Genomic DNA, 15,488 nt, shown 5'->3' on the forward strand with positions numbered 1-15,488 from the left:
TGAGCTCCAAAATATTTTATTTGGATTTGGCATATTCTAATCATTGAATTTTTTAAAAACTTAGAGATATTTTCTATGGTTTAAAACCTTATAAAGTATTTACCAAATATTTTAACCAACAAAAAATCGCCTTCAAAACCACTCTAAACCTGGGTAGGAAGATGTTTTGAATAATTTTTTTTTAGTAAAATGTCTGGTTTTGATACGGTAATCGTTCAAAGGAGATGGAATGAACATTTTCCTAATATCAAAACAAAGCCCAGCAATTCGCCAGTTCGTTCGCTGCGTGCGGCCCATCGCCCCCTCGTCCAATCCAACTAGTAGCCCGCGACTGAAGAAGACGCGCGCCGCGAAATCCAAATCTCAATTTCGAGCAGGGAGAGTGTCTTCCCTCCAAAATCCCCATCCCAGTCCCACCCTCTCGTTCTCTCCCTTCTCCCTCCATTTTCAAATCAATCACCGGGCGAACCCAAACAAACCCTAGCCCCCAATCTCCGCTCCGGCCAGGGCCCTCGCCATGCCCCCGCACGGCCCCGAAGAAGACGCCGACGCGCACCTCTTCGCCGGCGTCCGCTTCGTGCTCCACGGCTTCGACCAGGTCTCCGCGTCCCAGGTGCGCGCTGCCCCCCCGAACCTCATCCGCTCCGCGGGCTCGCGCTCCGATACGCGTGCTGATCTCGTCCAGTTTGATTTGACGCGGGTTGATCCCGTTTTCGCAGTATCGCTTGGAGATAGAGCGGTGTGGCGGCGTCCACGTGGGAGGTTTGGACGGAGACTGCACCCACGTTATAGTTTCCAACACCTTATATGTCAGTCCAATTCTACTTCTAAATGCAACGCGATTGTGTTGTTTATTCGGTTGCTAGTTTGCTGATTTTTGTTTCGGTGCATTCATTCACATGTGCATCCTTTGATTAAAAAGTAAAAATAAATGCAGGATGATCCAGTGTGTGTGGCAGCGAGGAAGGCCGGGAAGAAGGTCGTCGTTGATCAGTGGGTGGAAGACAGCTTCGAACTCGGAGAATTGGCTGATGCAGATCGGGTCAGTCTCACTTCTCTACCTGCGTTCTATGCTACAGCTGTCCTAACCTTCAGGCTCTGTTTGGTTCCCAGGAATTTAGAGGAATTGGAAAGTAATCTGATAATGAAATGGGAAGCACTTTCTAGATATTGGTTTCAATTCATGGGATCTGAACAGGCCCTAGTGTTTTTCCTTCCAAACAATAAACTAGTGGTTTTAGGGGGTACCAGTAAGCATAAGTGTCCTTTCCCCATAAGAAAACAATGTATGCACACGTCTGTTCCATGTGGATTAGTGTTTGGGTGGAGGAGGACCTGTGTTTAGGGCTATCATATTCTAGTATGTTCTACTGATTAGTCTGAGGATGTGAAGGTCATTGTTTTTTTTTTAAAAAAAAAATTGGCAGGTACTATATGCTCCAGTCAGAGATTTCAAAGGCATTCCGGGTTGCGATAAACTTCACATTTGCTTGACAGGGTACCAGAAGAATTGGCGTGATGACATAATGGTATGTATGGTAAACATTGCTGCATTGATCACCATTCCTCATGTCTCCGAGGGTAGAGCTCTAACAATTATTCCATGCTTCTATGCAAAAACAGTGCATGGTCAAGCTATTTTGTTATTCATTCTGTCACTAATTATTGATTTCTTTGACGAAGAGGTCATATGTTGGAAGCTTATTTTGTTGTCTTTGCTATTGCACTTCTTTTTCTGTTGCTCTCTTAACATGCTTTACTAGTACAGCTAATCCTATTTACTAACACCAAACATCTTCCAAGTCAATATTCTCACCAAATGACACATGTTCACTGTGCTATAGCCTAAAGGAGTAGATTCACATGCGACAGATGCTTCTTGTATTTTCACTCCTTTCCTTGTTGGCACTAGATTGTTTATTGTCAGAATCAAGTCTGGATACCAAAATTTTTAGTTCTCATTATGAATCTGATACCAATTGTAGAAAATGGTTTCTTTGATGGGAGCAAACTTCTCCAAGTCTTTGGCAGCAAACATAATTACCCATCTCATTTGCTACAAATTTGAAGGTATTTCTTCATAGTTTTGTATACTACACTACTACTTTACCTTGAACTTTACTCTCTTAGTCTCCCTATGTTCTCTTATTAGTACATCTGTACATTTTAAACTTTAGAGGTTAGAAATCTAGAATGTATGTCTATCTATTCAATTCATTGACTTGGCAATTTTGAGGCTAATTTCCTGATTATTTTTGTCTCCCTTTTCTTTTAAAAGTGCTGACATGCTGCTTTATGAGGGCTACTGGTAGATACTTGCATTGGCAATAAAATCTGATATTTGTTTCTTGCCTTTGGTTAGGCTTAATTTCAACAAGAATGCAATAATTAACCTAAGATTCCTCTGAATGTTCTCTTGAAAAGTTTGAACTGGAAAATTCTGCTACTTTCAATCAGCTGTAGTATTTTCTGAATGCCATTTATTGATCATTTTTTCCCTTTGAACTATGCTAGGTGATAAATACGAACTTGCTAAACAGGTGAATATAAAGCTTGTCAATCACTGGTGGCTGGAAGAATGGTATATGCATTTAAGATTGAACCAACCTACCCCCAAAAATAGCTGTTGTACTTTTAAAAAAAAATTGTGCTGAACTGCTGAAGTATTGTATATGTTATTGCCGCAGCTTAAAGGCATGGGAAATCCTTCCGGTTGATCATTATACGAAAAGGTAAGTATACCATAATAATATCTTTTTCTTTTGATGTTTTCTGTTTTACATATCTTTCAATATCCTTAGGATCATCTCGTGTTTATATGCCAGTAACATTAATATAGTATAATAGTATATGTAATGTAATCTAACTCTGGTAATTTGTTTCATTCAGTGGTTGGGAAGTAGAGATAATGGAAGCACAAGCTAAGGACTCTGAAGATGAAGCAGAAGATGCTGGTAGAGGCTCATCAAGTAGCAGACATATTGGCAGAGGGACACCTATTAGAGAGATCAGATCCAAATCTCATGTTGATTCTGCTGTCCATGCACCCAGTGGAGGTCCTACTATCTCTGCTAGCAATGTAGTGGGTGCTACAGGAAAACACTTGGGCACTCCAGAACAGATTATGAAAGCAGACGACGCGAGCACGAAATCACCTGACATCAGAGCTGACTCAGGAAGTGCCCCTGACACAAAGTGTGCTGCAACATCTGTTGATCATGGTGCCATTACCCACTCTCGCATTTACCACAGTGAGAATGATGAGGCTCCTGCAGATCAGGCCAGTAGGGATGAAGCTAAAGACGATCACAGAAGGGAACTTGACACCAGGGCTAGTACCCTTAATACTCCCAGTGTACATAAAAGCATTGCACTCACTATTCCAGCGGACAACATAGAGAACACTGACGGGAACTGTTTCCATGGTTCCAGTCAGATCAATGTCAACAATGATCTTCAGTCAATCTCTTCTGAAGAAAATTTCTCCAAGAAAATATTACACTCAAAAGACTTGAGCAGAAAGGTAGATCAGAAGGACGATGGGCATGTACCTGATCCCAAACCCAACATTTCTCAGTCATCAGTTGAAGAAAACCTAAACACGTGTGGGTTTAATCCAAGATTAGAAGGCAATTCAGCATCAAGAAATGACCAAACCTTAGGCTATTCTAGAAGGCGATCTTCAAAATCAGTATCACCTAAAGTGACGAAGCATGTTGATAGATCTGGCGGTGGACTTGCTCATAGGAGGAAAAGCATTCTTTCTTCAGTCAATTCAAAGGCGCCGAATGAAGCCCCAGACTCGGGGAGTGGAATATCAAGTAGTCCTTTTTCAGGCAAGGAAAGTGCATTGGAAGCAGCTGCTTCTAATGTGGGTAGAAGCCCTACTGAATCTACTAAAGTTGATGGTCATGTAAACAGTGGTCCAACTATGAATTCAACAGAGAAGCAGATGTCTGGATGTAAAGGCCACCTGTTAAGTTATAGGAGAACATCTTTGAAGCGTGTAAGCTCTGCTGAAGTGGAAAAACTTCCTGAAAATTCTGCTAACGATAAGAATATGGGGGCACCTGATGTAGTAAAGACACCAGCACTGCACGAGGCAACAACTGAGGAGCGCTGTAACATATCCCCTTCTGTCAGTTCTGAAGTTAGAAAAGAAAGTTTAGGTGTTCACCAGAATAGGGACGCTGAGATGACTGATGCTCAGCGGGTAAGCAAAATTGAAGCTGCAGCTCCTTGCTCAAAACCTGATAAAGAGGTTTCTTGTCAGAACTTGGGAGAAGATCCTAAAGATGTCCCAGTTAACAAGATCACTGATGAACATGGAACATTTCCCTCGAAAGTATCAACTTCCAGAGTGAGGAAGGCTGGTTCCAAGCGGTCTCGCAATGCTGACAGTAAAGCTGCTGGTGAATTCGTAAATAGTAAAAGTGAGGTTGCACCGTCGAAGCCCAATCATGATAAAGTTTCTTCTCATGAAAACGTGGAGGCACAACAGAGAGAAGGGTGTTGTAGTCCAAATGCTGCCGAAAATACACCATCATCTCTTGCAGAAGCCCTGAACACCAAATCAAGGAATGAAGTTCTAACCAGCTCTCACGGTCCCAATCGCAAGACAAGCGAATCACTAGTGGCTTCCAAGGCAGAGTCTGTTAATATGACTCTGCAGAGGAACAAGAAGGGGAACCGCAGAAAGCTTTCAAACACTTCAAGTGCAGATGAAAATCAAAGAAGTTCATCTCGGACGGTACCAAATTCCAAATCAAGTAATTTGGTTGCAAAGGGATCTCGGACTGCTGATGTCAATATATCTGACTCACCAACTGTTGATGATGAAACTGAGACATTGCCATCAAACTCGAGTTTTAATGAGGCAGTTCCTCCAGGAAATGGTGATGAAAACTATAAAAGGCTTTCAAGCAGTGCAAGCGCAGATGACCCTGAAACATGTGCAGCAAATAAAGTACCAAACAATAGAATCCGTAAGGTTGTAGCCAAGAGGAAACTATCTGCTGTCCAAAACCACAAATCTGGTAGTGAGCCTTGCAAGACTGCGAAGGTATTGGTATCTGAAGATAAAGTTGTCTCACCAGCGAGAGTTGTACAGAGTTATAGAAATGCTAACAAGGTAACAGTGGATAAAGACCTGCAGAACACCAATGAGGGTAGGACGAATGATACAGTTGGATCATTTTGCAAAGATGCCACGGAAGAGAGGTCAAAAGACATGCAGAGTTCTAAAACTAGAAGCAACAGAAGACAAAAGGTTGCAGATTTAGTGGATGGTTCGACAGACCATGACAAGGAGAACATACCAGTCAGTAGTAATTTTACTTCCAATACAAAATGTGGAAAGAACAGCAAGAGTTCCAAATCCATCACAAAGGCATTACAAAGTAGCAAAGCTGTGCTTGATGAGAACAGTATGATCAAAAGAAATGATTATGGAACCTTGAATGTGCCAGAACCAACATGGTTTATTTTAAGTGGACATCGCCTGCTGAGAAAAGAGTATAGGACTATACTTAGACGCTTGAGAGGCAGAGTTTGCAGGGATTCACATCACTGGTCTTTTCAAGCAACACATCTTGTCACCACTGAGCTGCGCAGAACTGAAAAATTCTTCGCAGCTGCTGCGGCTGGCAGGTAACACCATTTGTCTTAGATAGTTACTATGACTCTGTAGTAGGTTGCCTTTAATCAATTTCCACTCTGTGTTTAAATGTTGTATAATCACTCTTCCTTTTTCTGTTCTGATGGAATCTGAATGTGAGTTTCCTTTATTGCTAAAAAAAGGTGGATACTGAAGCCTGATTACTTGACTGCTTGCAATGAGGCTGGCAAGTTCTTAGAGGAAGAGCCATTTGAGTGGCACGGTCAAGGCCTGAACATCGGTGATACAATCAGCTTGGATGCTCCAAGGAAGTGGCGCCAGCTGAAGCAGCGTACTGGCTATGGCGCTTTCTATGGGATGCAGGTCATTATATATGGGGAATGCATTGCTCCAACACTGGTAAGTCTAATCGGGCAAGTTCTGGTTTTTATCCATTCGTTATCTGTGTTTGGAAACAGCGACATGTTTTCATTGCCATCTGATTGAGATTTCCTCTTTCTGTCGTGCCAGGACACCCTAAAGCGCACGATCAGATCTGGTGATGGCACCATCTTAGCAACCTCCCCACCTTACACCCGGTTCTTGAAGTCCAGTGTCGACTTCGCGGTTGTATCCGCGGGCATGCCAAGCGTGGACGCGTGGGTGCAGGAATTCATGCGGCACAACATCCCATGCATCAGCGCAGATTATCTGGTGGAGTATGTGTGCAAGCCCGGGCACCCCTTGAGCAAGCACGTCCTCTTCAACATGCACGATCTGGCAGAGAGGTCACTGCAGAAGCTCCTGAAGAACCAGGAAGATGCTATTGCTATGGATGCCGAACCCAAGAGCTGTTCTGCCTGTGGATCAAACAACCGGGAAAGGCTGATGCTCATGTGCGGGGGCGGTGTAGGGAATCAGGCCGGCTGTGGGGTCCGGGTGCACGCCGATTGCTGCAACCCTCCCGTGGAAGGCTGTGGTGGTGGTGACTGGCTGTGCGACAGGTGCGACCAGCAGAAATCTGCAAAGAAGGCTAAGAAGACCGCTGCTAAATCAAGGGTGCTGAAACAAAGATGATTCTGGTTAGGCCCGTGCAAGCAATGCAAAGGTCGTCTCCCTCGCTCCCAAGGGTGCTATTGCTAAGGTAACGACGCCAGCGGGGTGCTCTTGCTCTATAGTACAAGTTGATGACAATAGCTCGTTGCCTTTGAAAAATTAAAAGCACCGTGCTTGTGATGTGATGAAAAGATGAAAGCGAAAAGCTGGCAAAACCTTGCAGTCGTCTTTTTTTTTTCGTGTCGTGTTGTACAATACTCCTACATACAAAGTGATTGGGGGCAGACATGTATGGCCTTTAATTTGGTGCTAATAAATATTTATGTAACAGAAAAGATATAGGGCACCCATGTGTTTTTGGGTTTGTTGGCACACAAATTTTTTTGTCTGTTCGATTGGCTTCAAGATTTGTGCGCCTGGTTTGGTTGTAACTGGGTCTGGGCCGCACCCGCAAATATTATAGGCCCTTTAATGCCTAGCGGACCATATTTTTTTTTTTTTGGCACAGTTCATATTCTCGAATTGCGCGCCCAGGGAAGGGGAAAGGTGTTCCTTCCGGCGACCTCGCCGCTCCACCACGCACCATCTCTGCGCGTTGCCACCTCACCGATTTGGTTGTTCGGTGTCGTCTTCCATTGACGGAGCTTGGGAGGTACTTGCGTTTGACGCTAGCTCCCCTTGTTTCTGTCGGCATCGCGGCGATTCGAGAGGTGTGTGTTGCCTCATTTTGTTGCCTGATGGATAGAGATTTGGGTGCGGGATTTTTGGATGTAGATGGGGGATTTGCGTTGGATTTGGGGGATTTTGGTTTGTGGCTATGGATTTGGTTGTAGCAGGGGTGGTTGCTGGGGTGCGTGGCGCATCGGCTCTTTCCTTGCTCTGACGGCAGGCACAGCGAGTGAGCGGGCCAAGTGGGGCTTGCCGGTGGGGCGCGCGTTTGGCAAGCAGTGGCATGGGGGCGCTGGGTTAATCCTTGTTCAATGTCTACAACAGGTGCATCAGGCATGGTGCTTGCTCAGCTGCTCCCTGATGAATATACTCTGGGCGCACTGCACGAGTGTAGCTCAAAACGGAAGGTCCCTGGACATCTGATTCAGGTTCTGTGGCGTACTGTTATAGCTTAGCTACTGATTCAGGTACCTGAACATCTGATTCAGGTTCAGCGCAACCAGTTTTTCGATCTCTGTTCATACTTTGTTTTTTTCCTTCTCATTTCGTCAGATCTCACAGCAAATAATGGTTGTTGTTTTATGGCATCTTAGTATGAATGGTGTGATAACAGACTAGCATGGATATATGGGTCACTTTGTAAGTTGATTTTTCAGGACAAACATTTCAGTGATACATGGTGTAGCGAACTGAAATGCAGATTGTTTCTTAACTGAACTCCTGCTTTTGTAGCGTGTTTGTTGGGGGCTAATTTGTGCCTTATTTGTTTTTATGAGTTGTGCCTAATTTGTTGGGACTAATTTGTTTCTTAAGTCTTACATTCCTCGCTTGATCAAGGAATCCGCTGTTTGTAAGTCAGTATTGCAGGTATTATGGTTATAAATTTGAATGGTAACCCAATGTGAAACCTGGTAGATCTCGGGTAGTTGTGAAAGTGAAACCGAACCTGCTATTTGATTGAAATGCTTGTTCTATCCTAGTTTTATACTGTACAAACTTACTATGGCAGTGATTCATTATGCAGACCTATATGGCTGAGAAAGTTAGATTTGTTTAGTCTTAGTCTGTGGCGATAGATCTTATGCATATATTGTGAATTCAATATGTTTGGTTAGTATCAGGCTCATGTGTCAAGTTTTCCCAGGATTGCATTAGTATTTATTTTATGCACTTTAAACACAGTCATTTCTTGGAACTTAGTTGCTTTTCGTATTAACAGACATGCTCATGCTTGAGAGTGGTTAACTCATACAGATTTACTAACAAAAATACCTCTATGAATGTATCCAACATAATATTTTTGAGGTTCCTTTTCTGTTACAACCATTTAAAACTCATAGCTTATAACTACATGTTTCCTTATAAGATAATATATTTGCAGGATTTGATATACTTAAGATTGTTGCACCCTAGCAAATGTTCTGTGCATATTGACAAACTTTGGTGAACTTATTCAATCCGGTTCCTTCCAATTTATTTCATCTGAAATTACAGCTTCCCAATAAAAACTTTGTGTATATAATATTTATAGATATCCCATCTTGTTGCATTTTGCCTGCATTTGGGACCCTTGGGATTTGAAATTGTAATCATGTGTTATGCATTACTGCTTTATATTCTCACATAATTTTATATACTTTATATTTACTAAATTATATTATCTATTATATTCATCTTTTCTAGGAATTCTTGGGGCTGCTAATTTGAGTGAACACTTGAAATCTGATAAATCTCCTCCAAAAGAATCTGAATTTTTTTTGTTTGAGGCCTTTTGTAAACCAGGTTGTCTGTGATCTGCGAGTTTATTTTTTTGTGAACTTAATTTTGACTTGTCTAAACTGTAAACTGGTATGAACTTAATTGTGAATATGAGATTGCTTCAGCAGTCTAGCATAACATTTTTAAGCTGGACAATTGTTTGACCCGCATGCAAATATTGCAGTGAGGTTGTAGTGGACTCATACAATGAGGTTGCATCTAAATATTTTATTCAAACACTATATGATTAAACTTTATTATTTTTTGTTATGTAGCTATGGAGGATGGTGAATTTATACTGCAAACTACATCAGAATTCTACTGAACTATGATTTCATTCTATTCTTTTATGTAGAAGCACCATTTTCTTGATTGCACATTTATTAGTAGTAAATTGCGTAGTTCAAATACTGCAATTATTGTGTGTAACATGTCAATATCTAGTCTTTATAAATAACTTTATCACTATTTATTCCTTTTTACATTTGATTAAGTAGAAAAAACATATGTTCAGGAAGCTTGTCTCTGTGGTTGAATCTGTTATATGCCCCCACATTTTTGCGTTCAATATCCCTTTCAGCGGGGTGCTGCAACTTTTGATGCGGGTGAAGCTTTTGCAATGATGGCAACATCATTTGTTGCTCTTGTGGAGGTTTAGCTCGCTGCTCTTAGAAAAAACAAATATTCTAGCACGTTATTGCTATATGTAGGTTTGTATAGTGATATAATAATGATCTCACTAACTGGCTATTCCTTTTGTTTGTAGTGCATTGGGGCCTTCATTGCTGTCTCTAGGTATGCTAGTGCTACACTAATCCCACCCTCTGTTCTTAGCTATGGTATTGGCTGATAGGTACATGTTATTTTTTCATCTACCATATGTTTAGGCTCAAGCACCATTTTACTGGAAGCACAGTGACATCACCCTCAAAGGACTCCAAGACCCTCCTCTTCAGTGACAAGTCGGTCACCATCTTTGGCAATAGGTACTCTCATGTACCCTCTCCTGCTTATTTCGTACATGGATTGAGTTTATTTGTTCAGGCTTTAGCTTTGAGCTTGTGAGCTGATGCCTGAATTGCTTTAATTCTACAAGAACCCTGATTAGATCCAGTGGGGTGAGGCTGGTGCCAACTATGTCATGGAGTCCACCGGTGTCTTCACTAACAAGGACAAGGCTGCTATGCATCTGAAAGGTATAGTTTTTCTTCACGGTCCTTTATTTGTTTCAGAATGTGTATGCTGTTTCACTTGTTTGGGTATCATGTTCTCCTAGATCCCAAATCCATTTTGCTGTAAAATGACAACATGATGCTTGTCTTTTAGCCACCGAGAAGACTGTTGATGGACTCTCAGCCAAGGACTAGAGAGGTGACTGGGCCACCAACTTTAACATCATTCCCAACAACACTGGTTCTGCCAAGGTATATGATAAAACTCACAATGTCTCTTGTAATTTGTGTTAGCACACCTTTTCTTCTGTTAATTGTGATTTGTGCCTACCCACAATAAGTTTTTGTCCTTGTCCTTTCATAGAAAAAAATTGTCCTTTGTGATTTGTGCTAACACACCTTATCCTTTGTTTCTTGTGATTGTGTCAGCCCACACCAAAATTTTGTCCTTGTCCTTTCATAGAAAAAAATGTCTCTTGTGATTTGTGGTAACACATCTTTCAACTTTGTTACTTGTGATTTGTGTCGACACACATCTCATTTTTGTCCTTGTCTTTTCATAGAAAAAAATTGTTTCTTGTCATTTGTGCTAACACATCTTGAAGTTTATCAATTGTGATTTGTGACAACACACACCTCTTTTCTGTCTTTGTCATTTCATAGAAAAAAATGTTTCTGGGGATTTGTGTTAACACCCCCTTTCCTCTTTTTATTGTGATTTTTGCCTGCCCAAGCCAAGTTTTTATCCTTGTTTTTCCATAGAAAAATTGTCTCTTGTGATTTTATGCTAACTCACCTTTTCGTTTGTTTATTGTGATTTTGTGCTTTCCCAGGCCAAGTTTTTGTCGTTGTCCTTTGTGGTCTTTTAGTTTAACGTGTACTTAAGGTCTTTTTATTGCAGGTTGTTTAGTTCTCCACTTCCAAGACAGGGAAGCATGGGCACGCCAAATGGAACTTTGTGGTCATTTTCCATTTTCAATGGGAAGAAGCTTGAGTATATTGTGCCCTTATCGCATAACTGTAGGTGCCCCCATGTTAACCATACTGACTACCAGCTGATTGACATATTTGAGGATGGTTTTGTATGCTTCTTTTGACTATTCTAGTCACTGATGAAAATCTGGTCGTATTGCTTTTTTTAACTCTGTACATGGTCAACACATAATGCAGGTTCAGACTGCTGACTGAAAGTGGAGGCACTAAGGATGGTCTTTAAGCTTCCTACTGATGAAACTCTACTTACGTAGGTTAGAGCTCTATACTTTTGTATCGTAGCTTTGGGGTCTCTGTGTGAGTGTGGCTGTGTTTGTTTATGATTTTAGTAATTTGTCTTTGTCTTACTATATAAATAAATTATAACATGTTAATTGTGAATGTTTTTGCTCTCAGCTGTGAAGCTAGAAGATCGGCATGCTCCACTCAGCTGTGTATAGCCTTGGGTAAGTCTTTTTGAGTTAGAGTGAGGCGTGCATATTTTGGTACTGACCCTGAGATATCATTTAGCTATATATTAGTTCTTGATTCTGTACATATACTGTAGAATAGTAGGAGCTCTCATATATTTTAACTGTGTGTTGCATATACTGTACAAGAAAGCTACGTTCAATATCCATTTCTTTATTGCACATTTATAAGTAGTAAATTGCATACTTCAATTTTAGTAATTATGGTGCCCAACATGTGTAATATCTAGTCTTGATGACAAATAATATTGCTCTAACGTGGTTCAGTTACATGGTAGCCTGCTTACTTTTGGTAGCCTCATCTTGTCTTCAGTAGCTCATGTGTTGTTCTTGTTTCGAGCTTAAATGTAGATCATCAGTTACATGGTAGAACATGTCGTGGGTACAAGCTCATTTAGGATTCTCTTCCAGGTATGGTGTGCTTGGTTGTGGGGGCTCTTCTTTTGTAGGTGCAACATATATTGAATTTGTGGGGCCTGAATTATTTATGATTTGTGCCAACACATTTCAGTATTTTGTCTATCATACTATAGAAAAAATCGTAATGTGTTTATTGATTTTTGTCGCAACACATTTCACCAATCTTGACATGAGGGTCAGTGGCCTGGAGGTGATGATTGAGGTAGACATGAACGCGAGTGAGCTTCCTGAACCAGAGAACACTACATGTAGAGAGCTATGAGATGTCCTAGCAGACACAGGAGCAACACACTACAGTTTGGCCTTGCAATCAAGTTGAAGCAATCAAGATCCTAGTTGACATTGCTTATTTCTTTTGTTATTGTGATTTGTGTCAGCCCACACCAAAATTTTGTTCTTGTTCTTTCATAGAAAAAATTGTTCGTTGTGATTTGTGCCTAGCACACACCATATCTTTGTTACTTGTGATTTGTGTCGACACACACCTCATTTTTGTCCTTGTCATTTCATAGAAAAAATTGTTTCTTGTCATTTGTGCTAACACATCTTGAACTTTGTTAATTGTGATTTGTGGCAACACACATCTCTTTTCGGTCATTGTCCTTTCATAGAAAAAAATTATTTCTTGTGATTTGTGTCAACACACCTTGTCCTCTTTTTATTGTGATTTGTGTCTTCCCCAAGCCAAGTTTTTGTCCTTGTCCTTTTATAGAAAAAATTGTCTCTTGTGATTTGTGCTAACACTTCATAAACTTTGTTAATTCTGATTTGTGCCAACACACATCTTATTTTTGTCATTTGTGTTTTTGTCTGTGCAGGATCTAGTTGTTCCTATTAATTTCAGTAGCAGCAGTAAGCAATTAACTTATAGCCTTCCCTGATTTTCAGATAGCAGCAGCAGGACTTCGACATGGTAAGTAGGTAGGCTTCCTGCTGTTCTTATTCTGTTCAGTAGCAACAACAATCAAATAACTTTGCTATCTGTGCAGTTTTCTACCTCTCATTATCTTTTATATAGCTGTTTAGGTTATCTAATTAGTTTTGTTCCTTCATGTTATGGTAGTAGCAGTTGTGTGTAAGTGTATTGACATGAGCAGTAATTTAGTAGCAATAACAGCTCTGTCTATACTACTACTACTGTAATTAGCTATCCTTAGTCTTGTTTTTCCTTAGTTGTAGCAGTCTGCTTGTAATAGTGTGCATGTTAACTCCAGCTTGCTGATAGTTTTGCATTTATAGTTTCTTGTAGCAGCCATTTTGTCCAGCTACTTATTTTCTTTTGTCTTTTGTTCATTTGCGGGTTGCAGCTTTGCAACAAGCAAGACAAGTGAGGGACATGGTAGCTTGGCCCCATCTGGCATATTTTTTGCGAGGCTTAGTTCGGCTTTGTGTTAAAAATTAGAATGAGACAAGCATTAAATGTTTCCACTCTGTATTCAGTAGTAGTAGCATAAGGGCTGGCTTTCTCTGAACAGGTGTATCATTGTCTAGGTCACCAAGCTTTGTGATTTCGGGTGGATGACAATGTTTGTTTTATGGGTTGGGCGTAGTGTGGCACTCACCTGTCTGTAGGTACAAATCAAGGAAAAGTTCAGGTTATGTCCCATTCTCAAGTATAAACATTATCCTAGTGATACTTCAGTTTTCTTTTCTGGTAACGTATGGTCCATAATCTCACATATCTTCCAGGTTTATAGACTCAAGTGGTCTTATGACAATCGTCAGCTTGCATCAGGTGGCAATGATAACAGAGTAAGATACCTGTCTGTTTCTTGTTAGTTTGGAATGCATTGTTCTTAGGATTCCACATTGTTGTTTTTCTATAATAATATTTCCCCATTGTCCATGACCTGCTTGCATCTGGTGGAAGAACCGCGGATAGATTCATACAATTTTGGAATACGACCACAATTTTACAGCTAAATGCTCTGTTACTATTATTATCTGCTGCTCATGAAAACAAGACAAATATAAAATTTAGTTACATAATTGCAATCACAACCACAATCCATTGTTCTAAATTTTTAGTTAAGTGTGAACGTGAATCCTATATGTTACTAGTTTCTGAATTAGTTGCTGAAAATGCCTTTTTGTGTTACTGTATGGAACGACAACCATATTTCTTTTTTTAGTTACAACTAGTGCTTGTAAGTTTGCTATCAATGTGTTTCTGTATGGAACGGCTAAGGTTTTTTTAGTTAGAGCTAGCCATTGAAGTTAGAACACCTGGCCAGTTCATTTTATCTTGTAAAGTTTGATAATGTACCAAGCCTGTTTCAGAATTTTTTTAGTAGTGCATATGATGGGCTGATGGACAACTACTGGAAGCAAATTTAGTTTGAGTTGCACACAACTATCTTTTATTGTGTTAGTGAGATGCAAGATGGTACCTTTCTCTTGATCTTTTGTAATATGTTCTATTTTTTCCACATGCATGAGCCGGATTTTGTAGTTATATACATATACAATATAATTGCATTAACAACAAGTACCATTTGCACAAATTGAAATGTGCAATTTTTATATTTATGTTTTGTAACTTTTGAAGATCATATTTATTGTGCATTTATTTATTGAGAACATCTCATTATGTGTGGCTAAATATTTTTTTAGAACATCTCATCATATTCATTACGACTAAATTATATGCATCTCATATTTGTTTTTTTTTCTGTGGTTATTATGTGCTTGTTTTAGGGTTGGCATTTTTTGTTATTTCTATAAAGTTTCCTGAGAACTAGGAAAGTAGGACTCCATTCATTGACTGCTAACTCCTTTGTTGATGCAGTATAACATCTGACAAGAAACTGAACGGGTCCTTTTGATGCAACCAATCTTTAGATGAGGGACAGTGACCCGGAGGTGATGCTGGCCGGCTGAGGCAGATCTGAAGGCGAGCCTGAGCTTCCTGAACCAGATAACAATGCAGCTAGAGGTGGAGCCGTTTGATTTAAATATAGCCGAAGGTGCTAGAATTCATGTACTAGTGCTTTGTGAAACAACCGAATTTTGGTGCTGATAGAAATCTTGTGTTTTAGATGGATTTAACAATCGAATGCTAGTTGGTTCTGAAACACATGGATATAACTCTTTGGAAATCATGTGTTTTACTTGCAGCCAACACCTGAGTGTTGGCTTTTACTAAAACACACGGTTGTTCAGTAGATAGACTCTTATGTAAATGCACGGATCTGATGAAATGCTGTGATCTCCTTTATCAAGATGCCATCAATCTGGGCATTTGGTGCGCTGCTGGACACAGTAAAGCGCGCTATTTCCGGATCGTCCGGCATGATTGTGTGTGCCCGAGAAAAGCAAAGGCCGTGCAAAGCTTCTTCGACGAATGGATGCAGA

The 15,488-nt window shown here is 40.5% G+C and overlaps 2 protein-coding genes across 10 annotated transcripts; both read left to right on the forward strand.

Moving 5' to 3' along the window:
- The first annotated feature begins 495 nt into the window (after window positions 1-495).
- LOC136533867 (BRCT domain-containing protein At4g02110-like) lies at window positions 496-6,863 on the forward strand. Its single transcript, XM_066526404.1, has 10 exons — window positions 496-613; window positions 720-809; window positions 938-1,042; window positions 1,428-1,529; window positions 1,986-2,070; window positions 2,515-2,581; window positions 2,688-2,732; window positions 2,890-5,649; window positions 5,800-6,016; window positions 6,128-6,863. Exons 1-10 carry the CDS (start codon window positions 518-520, stop codon window positions 6,671-6,673), a joined length of 4,113 nt encoding a protein of 1,370 aa, XP_066382501.1. The 5' UTR covers window positions 496-517; the 3' UTR covers window positions 6,674-6,863.
- Window positions 6,864-7,165: 302 nt separating this feature from the next.
- Window positions 7,166-15,262, forward strand: LOC136533866 (uncharacterized). Of its 9 annotated transcripts, none has more exons than XR_010778608.1 (14): window positions 7,166-7,362; window positions 7,646-9,731; window positions 9,846-9,874; window positions 9,967-10,065; window positions 10,176-10,275; window positions 10,406-10,503; window positions 11,153-11,271; window positions 11,422-11,498; window positions 11,641-11,690; window positions 12,066-12,125; window positions 12,953-13,055; window positions 13,626-13,729; window positions 13,824-13,886; window positions 14,923-15,262. XR_010778608.1 is itself a non-coding variant. In XM_066526403.1 (14 exons), exons 6-8 carry the CDS (start codon window positions 10,424-10,426, stop codon window positions 11,437-11,439), a joined length of 279 nt encoding a protein of 92 aa, XP_066382500.1. In that variant the 5' UTR covers window positions 7,166-7,362; window positions 7,646-9,731; window positions 9,846-9,874; window positions 9,967-10,065; window positions 10,176-10,275; window positions 10,406-10,423; the 3' UTR covers window positions 11,440-11,498; window positions 11,641-11,690; window positions 12,066-12,125; window positions 12,953-13,047; window positions 13,626-13,729; window positions 13,824-13,886; window positions 14,923-15,262. The 9 variants fall into 9 exon arrangements, 3 of the variants coding, with proteins under 3 accessions (XP_066382500.1, XP_066382498.1, XP_066382499.1); XR_010778610.1 differs by having other exon boundaries at window positions 12,953-13,047; window positions 13,610-13,729; XR_010778609.1 differs by having other exon boundaries at window positions 12,953-13,047; window positions 14,976-15,262.
- Window positions 15,263-15,488: the final 226 nt, after the last annotated feature.

The sequence above is a fragment of the Miscanthus floridulus genome, unplaced genomic scaffold (assembly GCF_019320115.1).
Source record: "Miscanthus floridulus cultivar M001 unplaced genomic scaffold, ASM1932011v1 os_1265_2_3, whole genome shotgun sequence".
Taxonomy (NCBI): Eukaryota; Viridiplantae; Streptophyta; class Magnoliopsida; order Poales; family Poaceae; genus Miscanthus; species Miscanthus floridulus.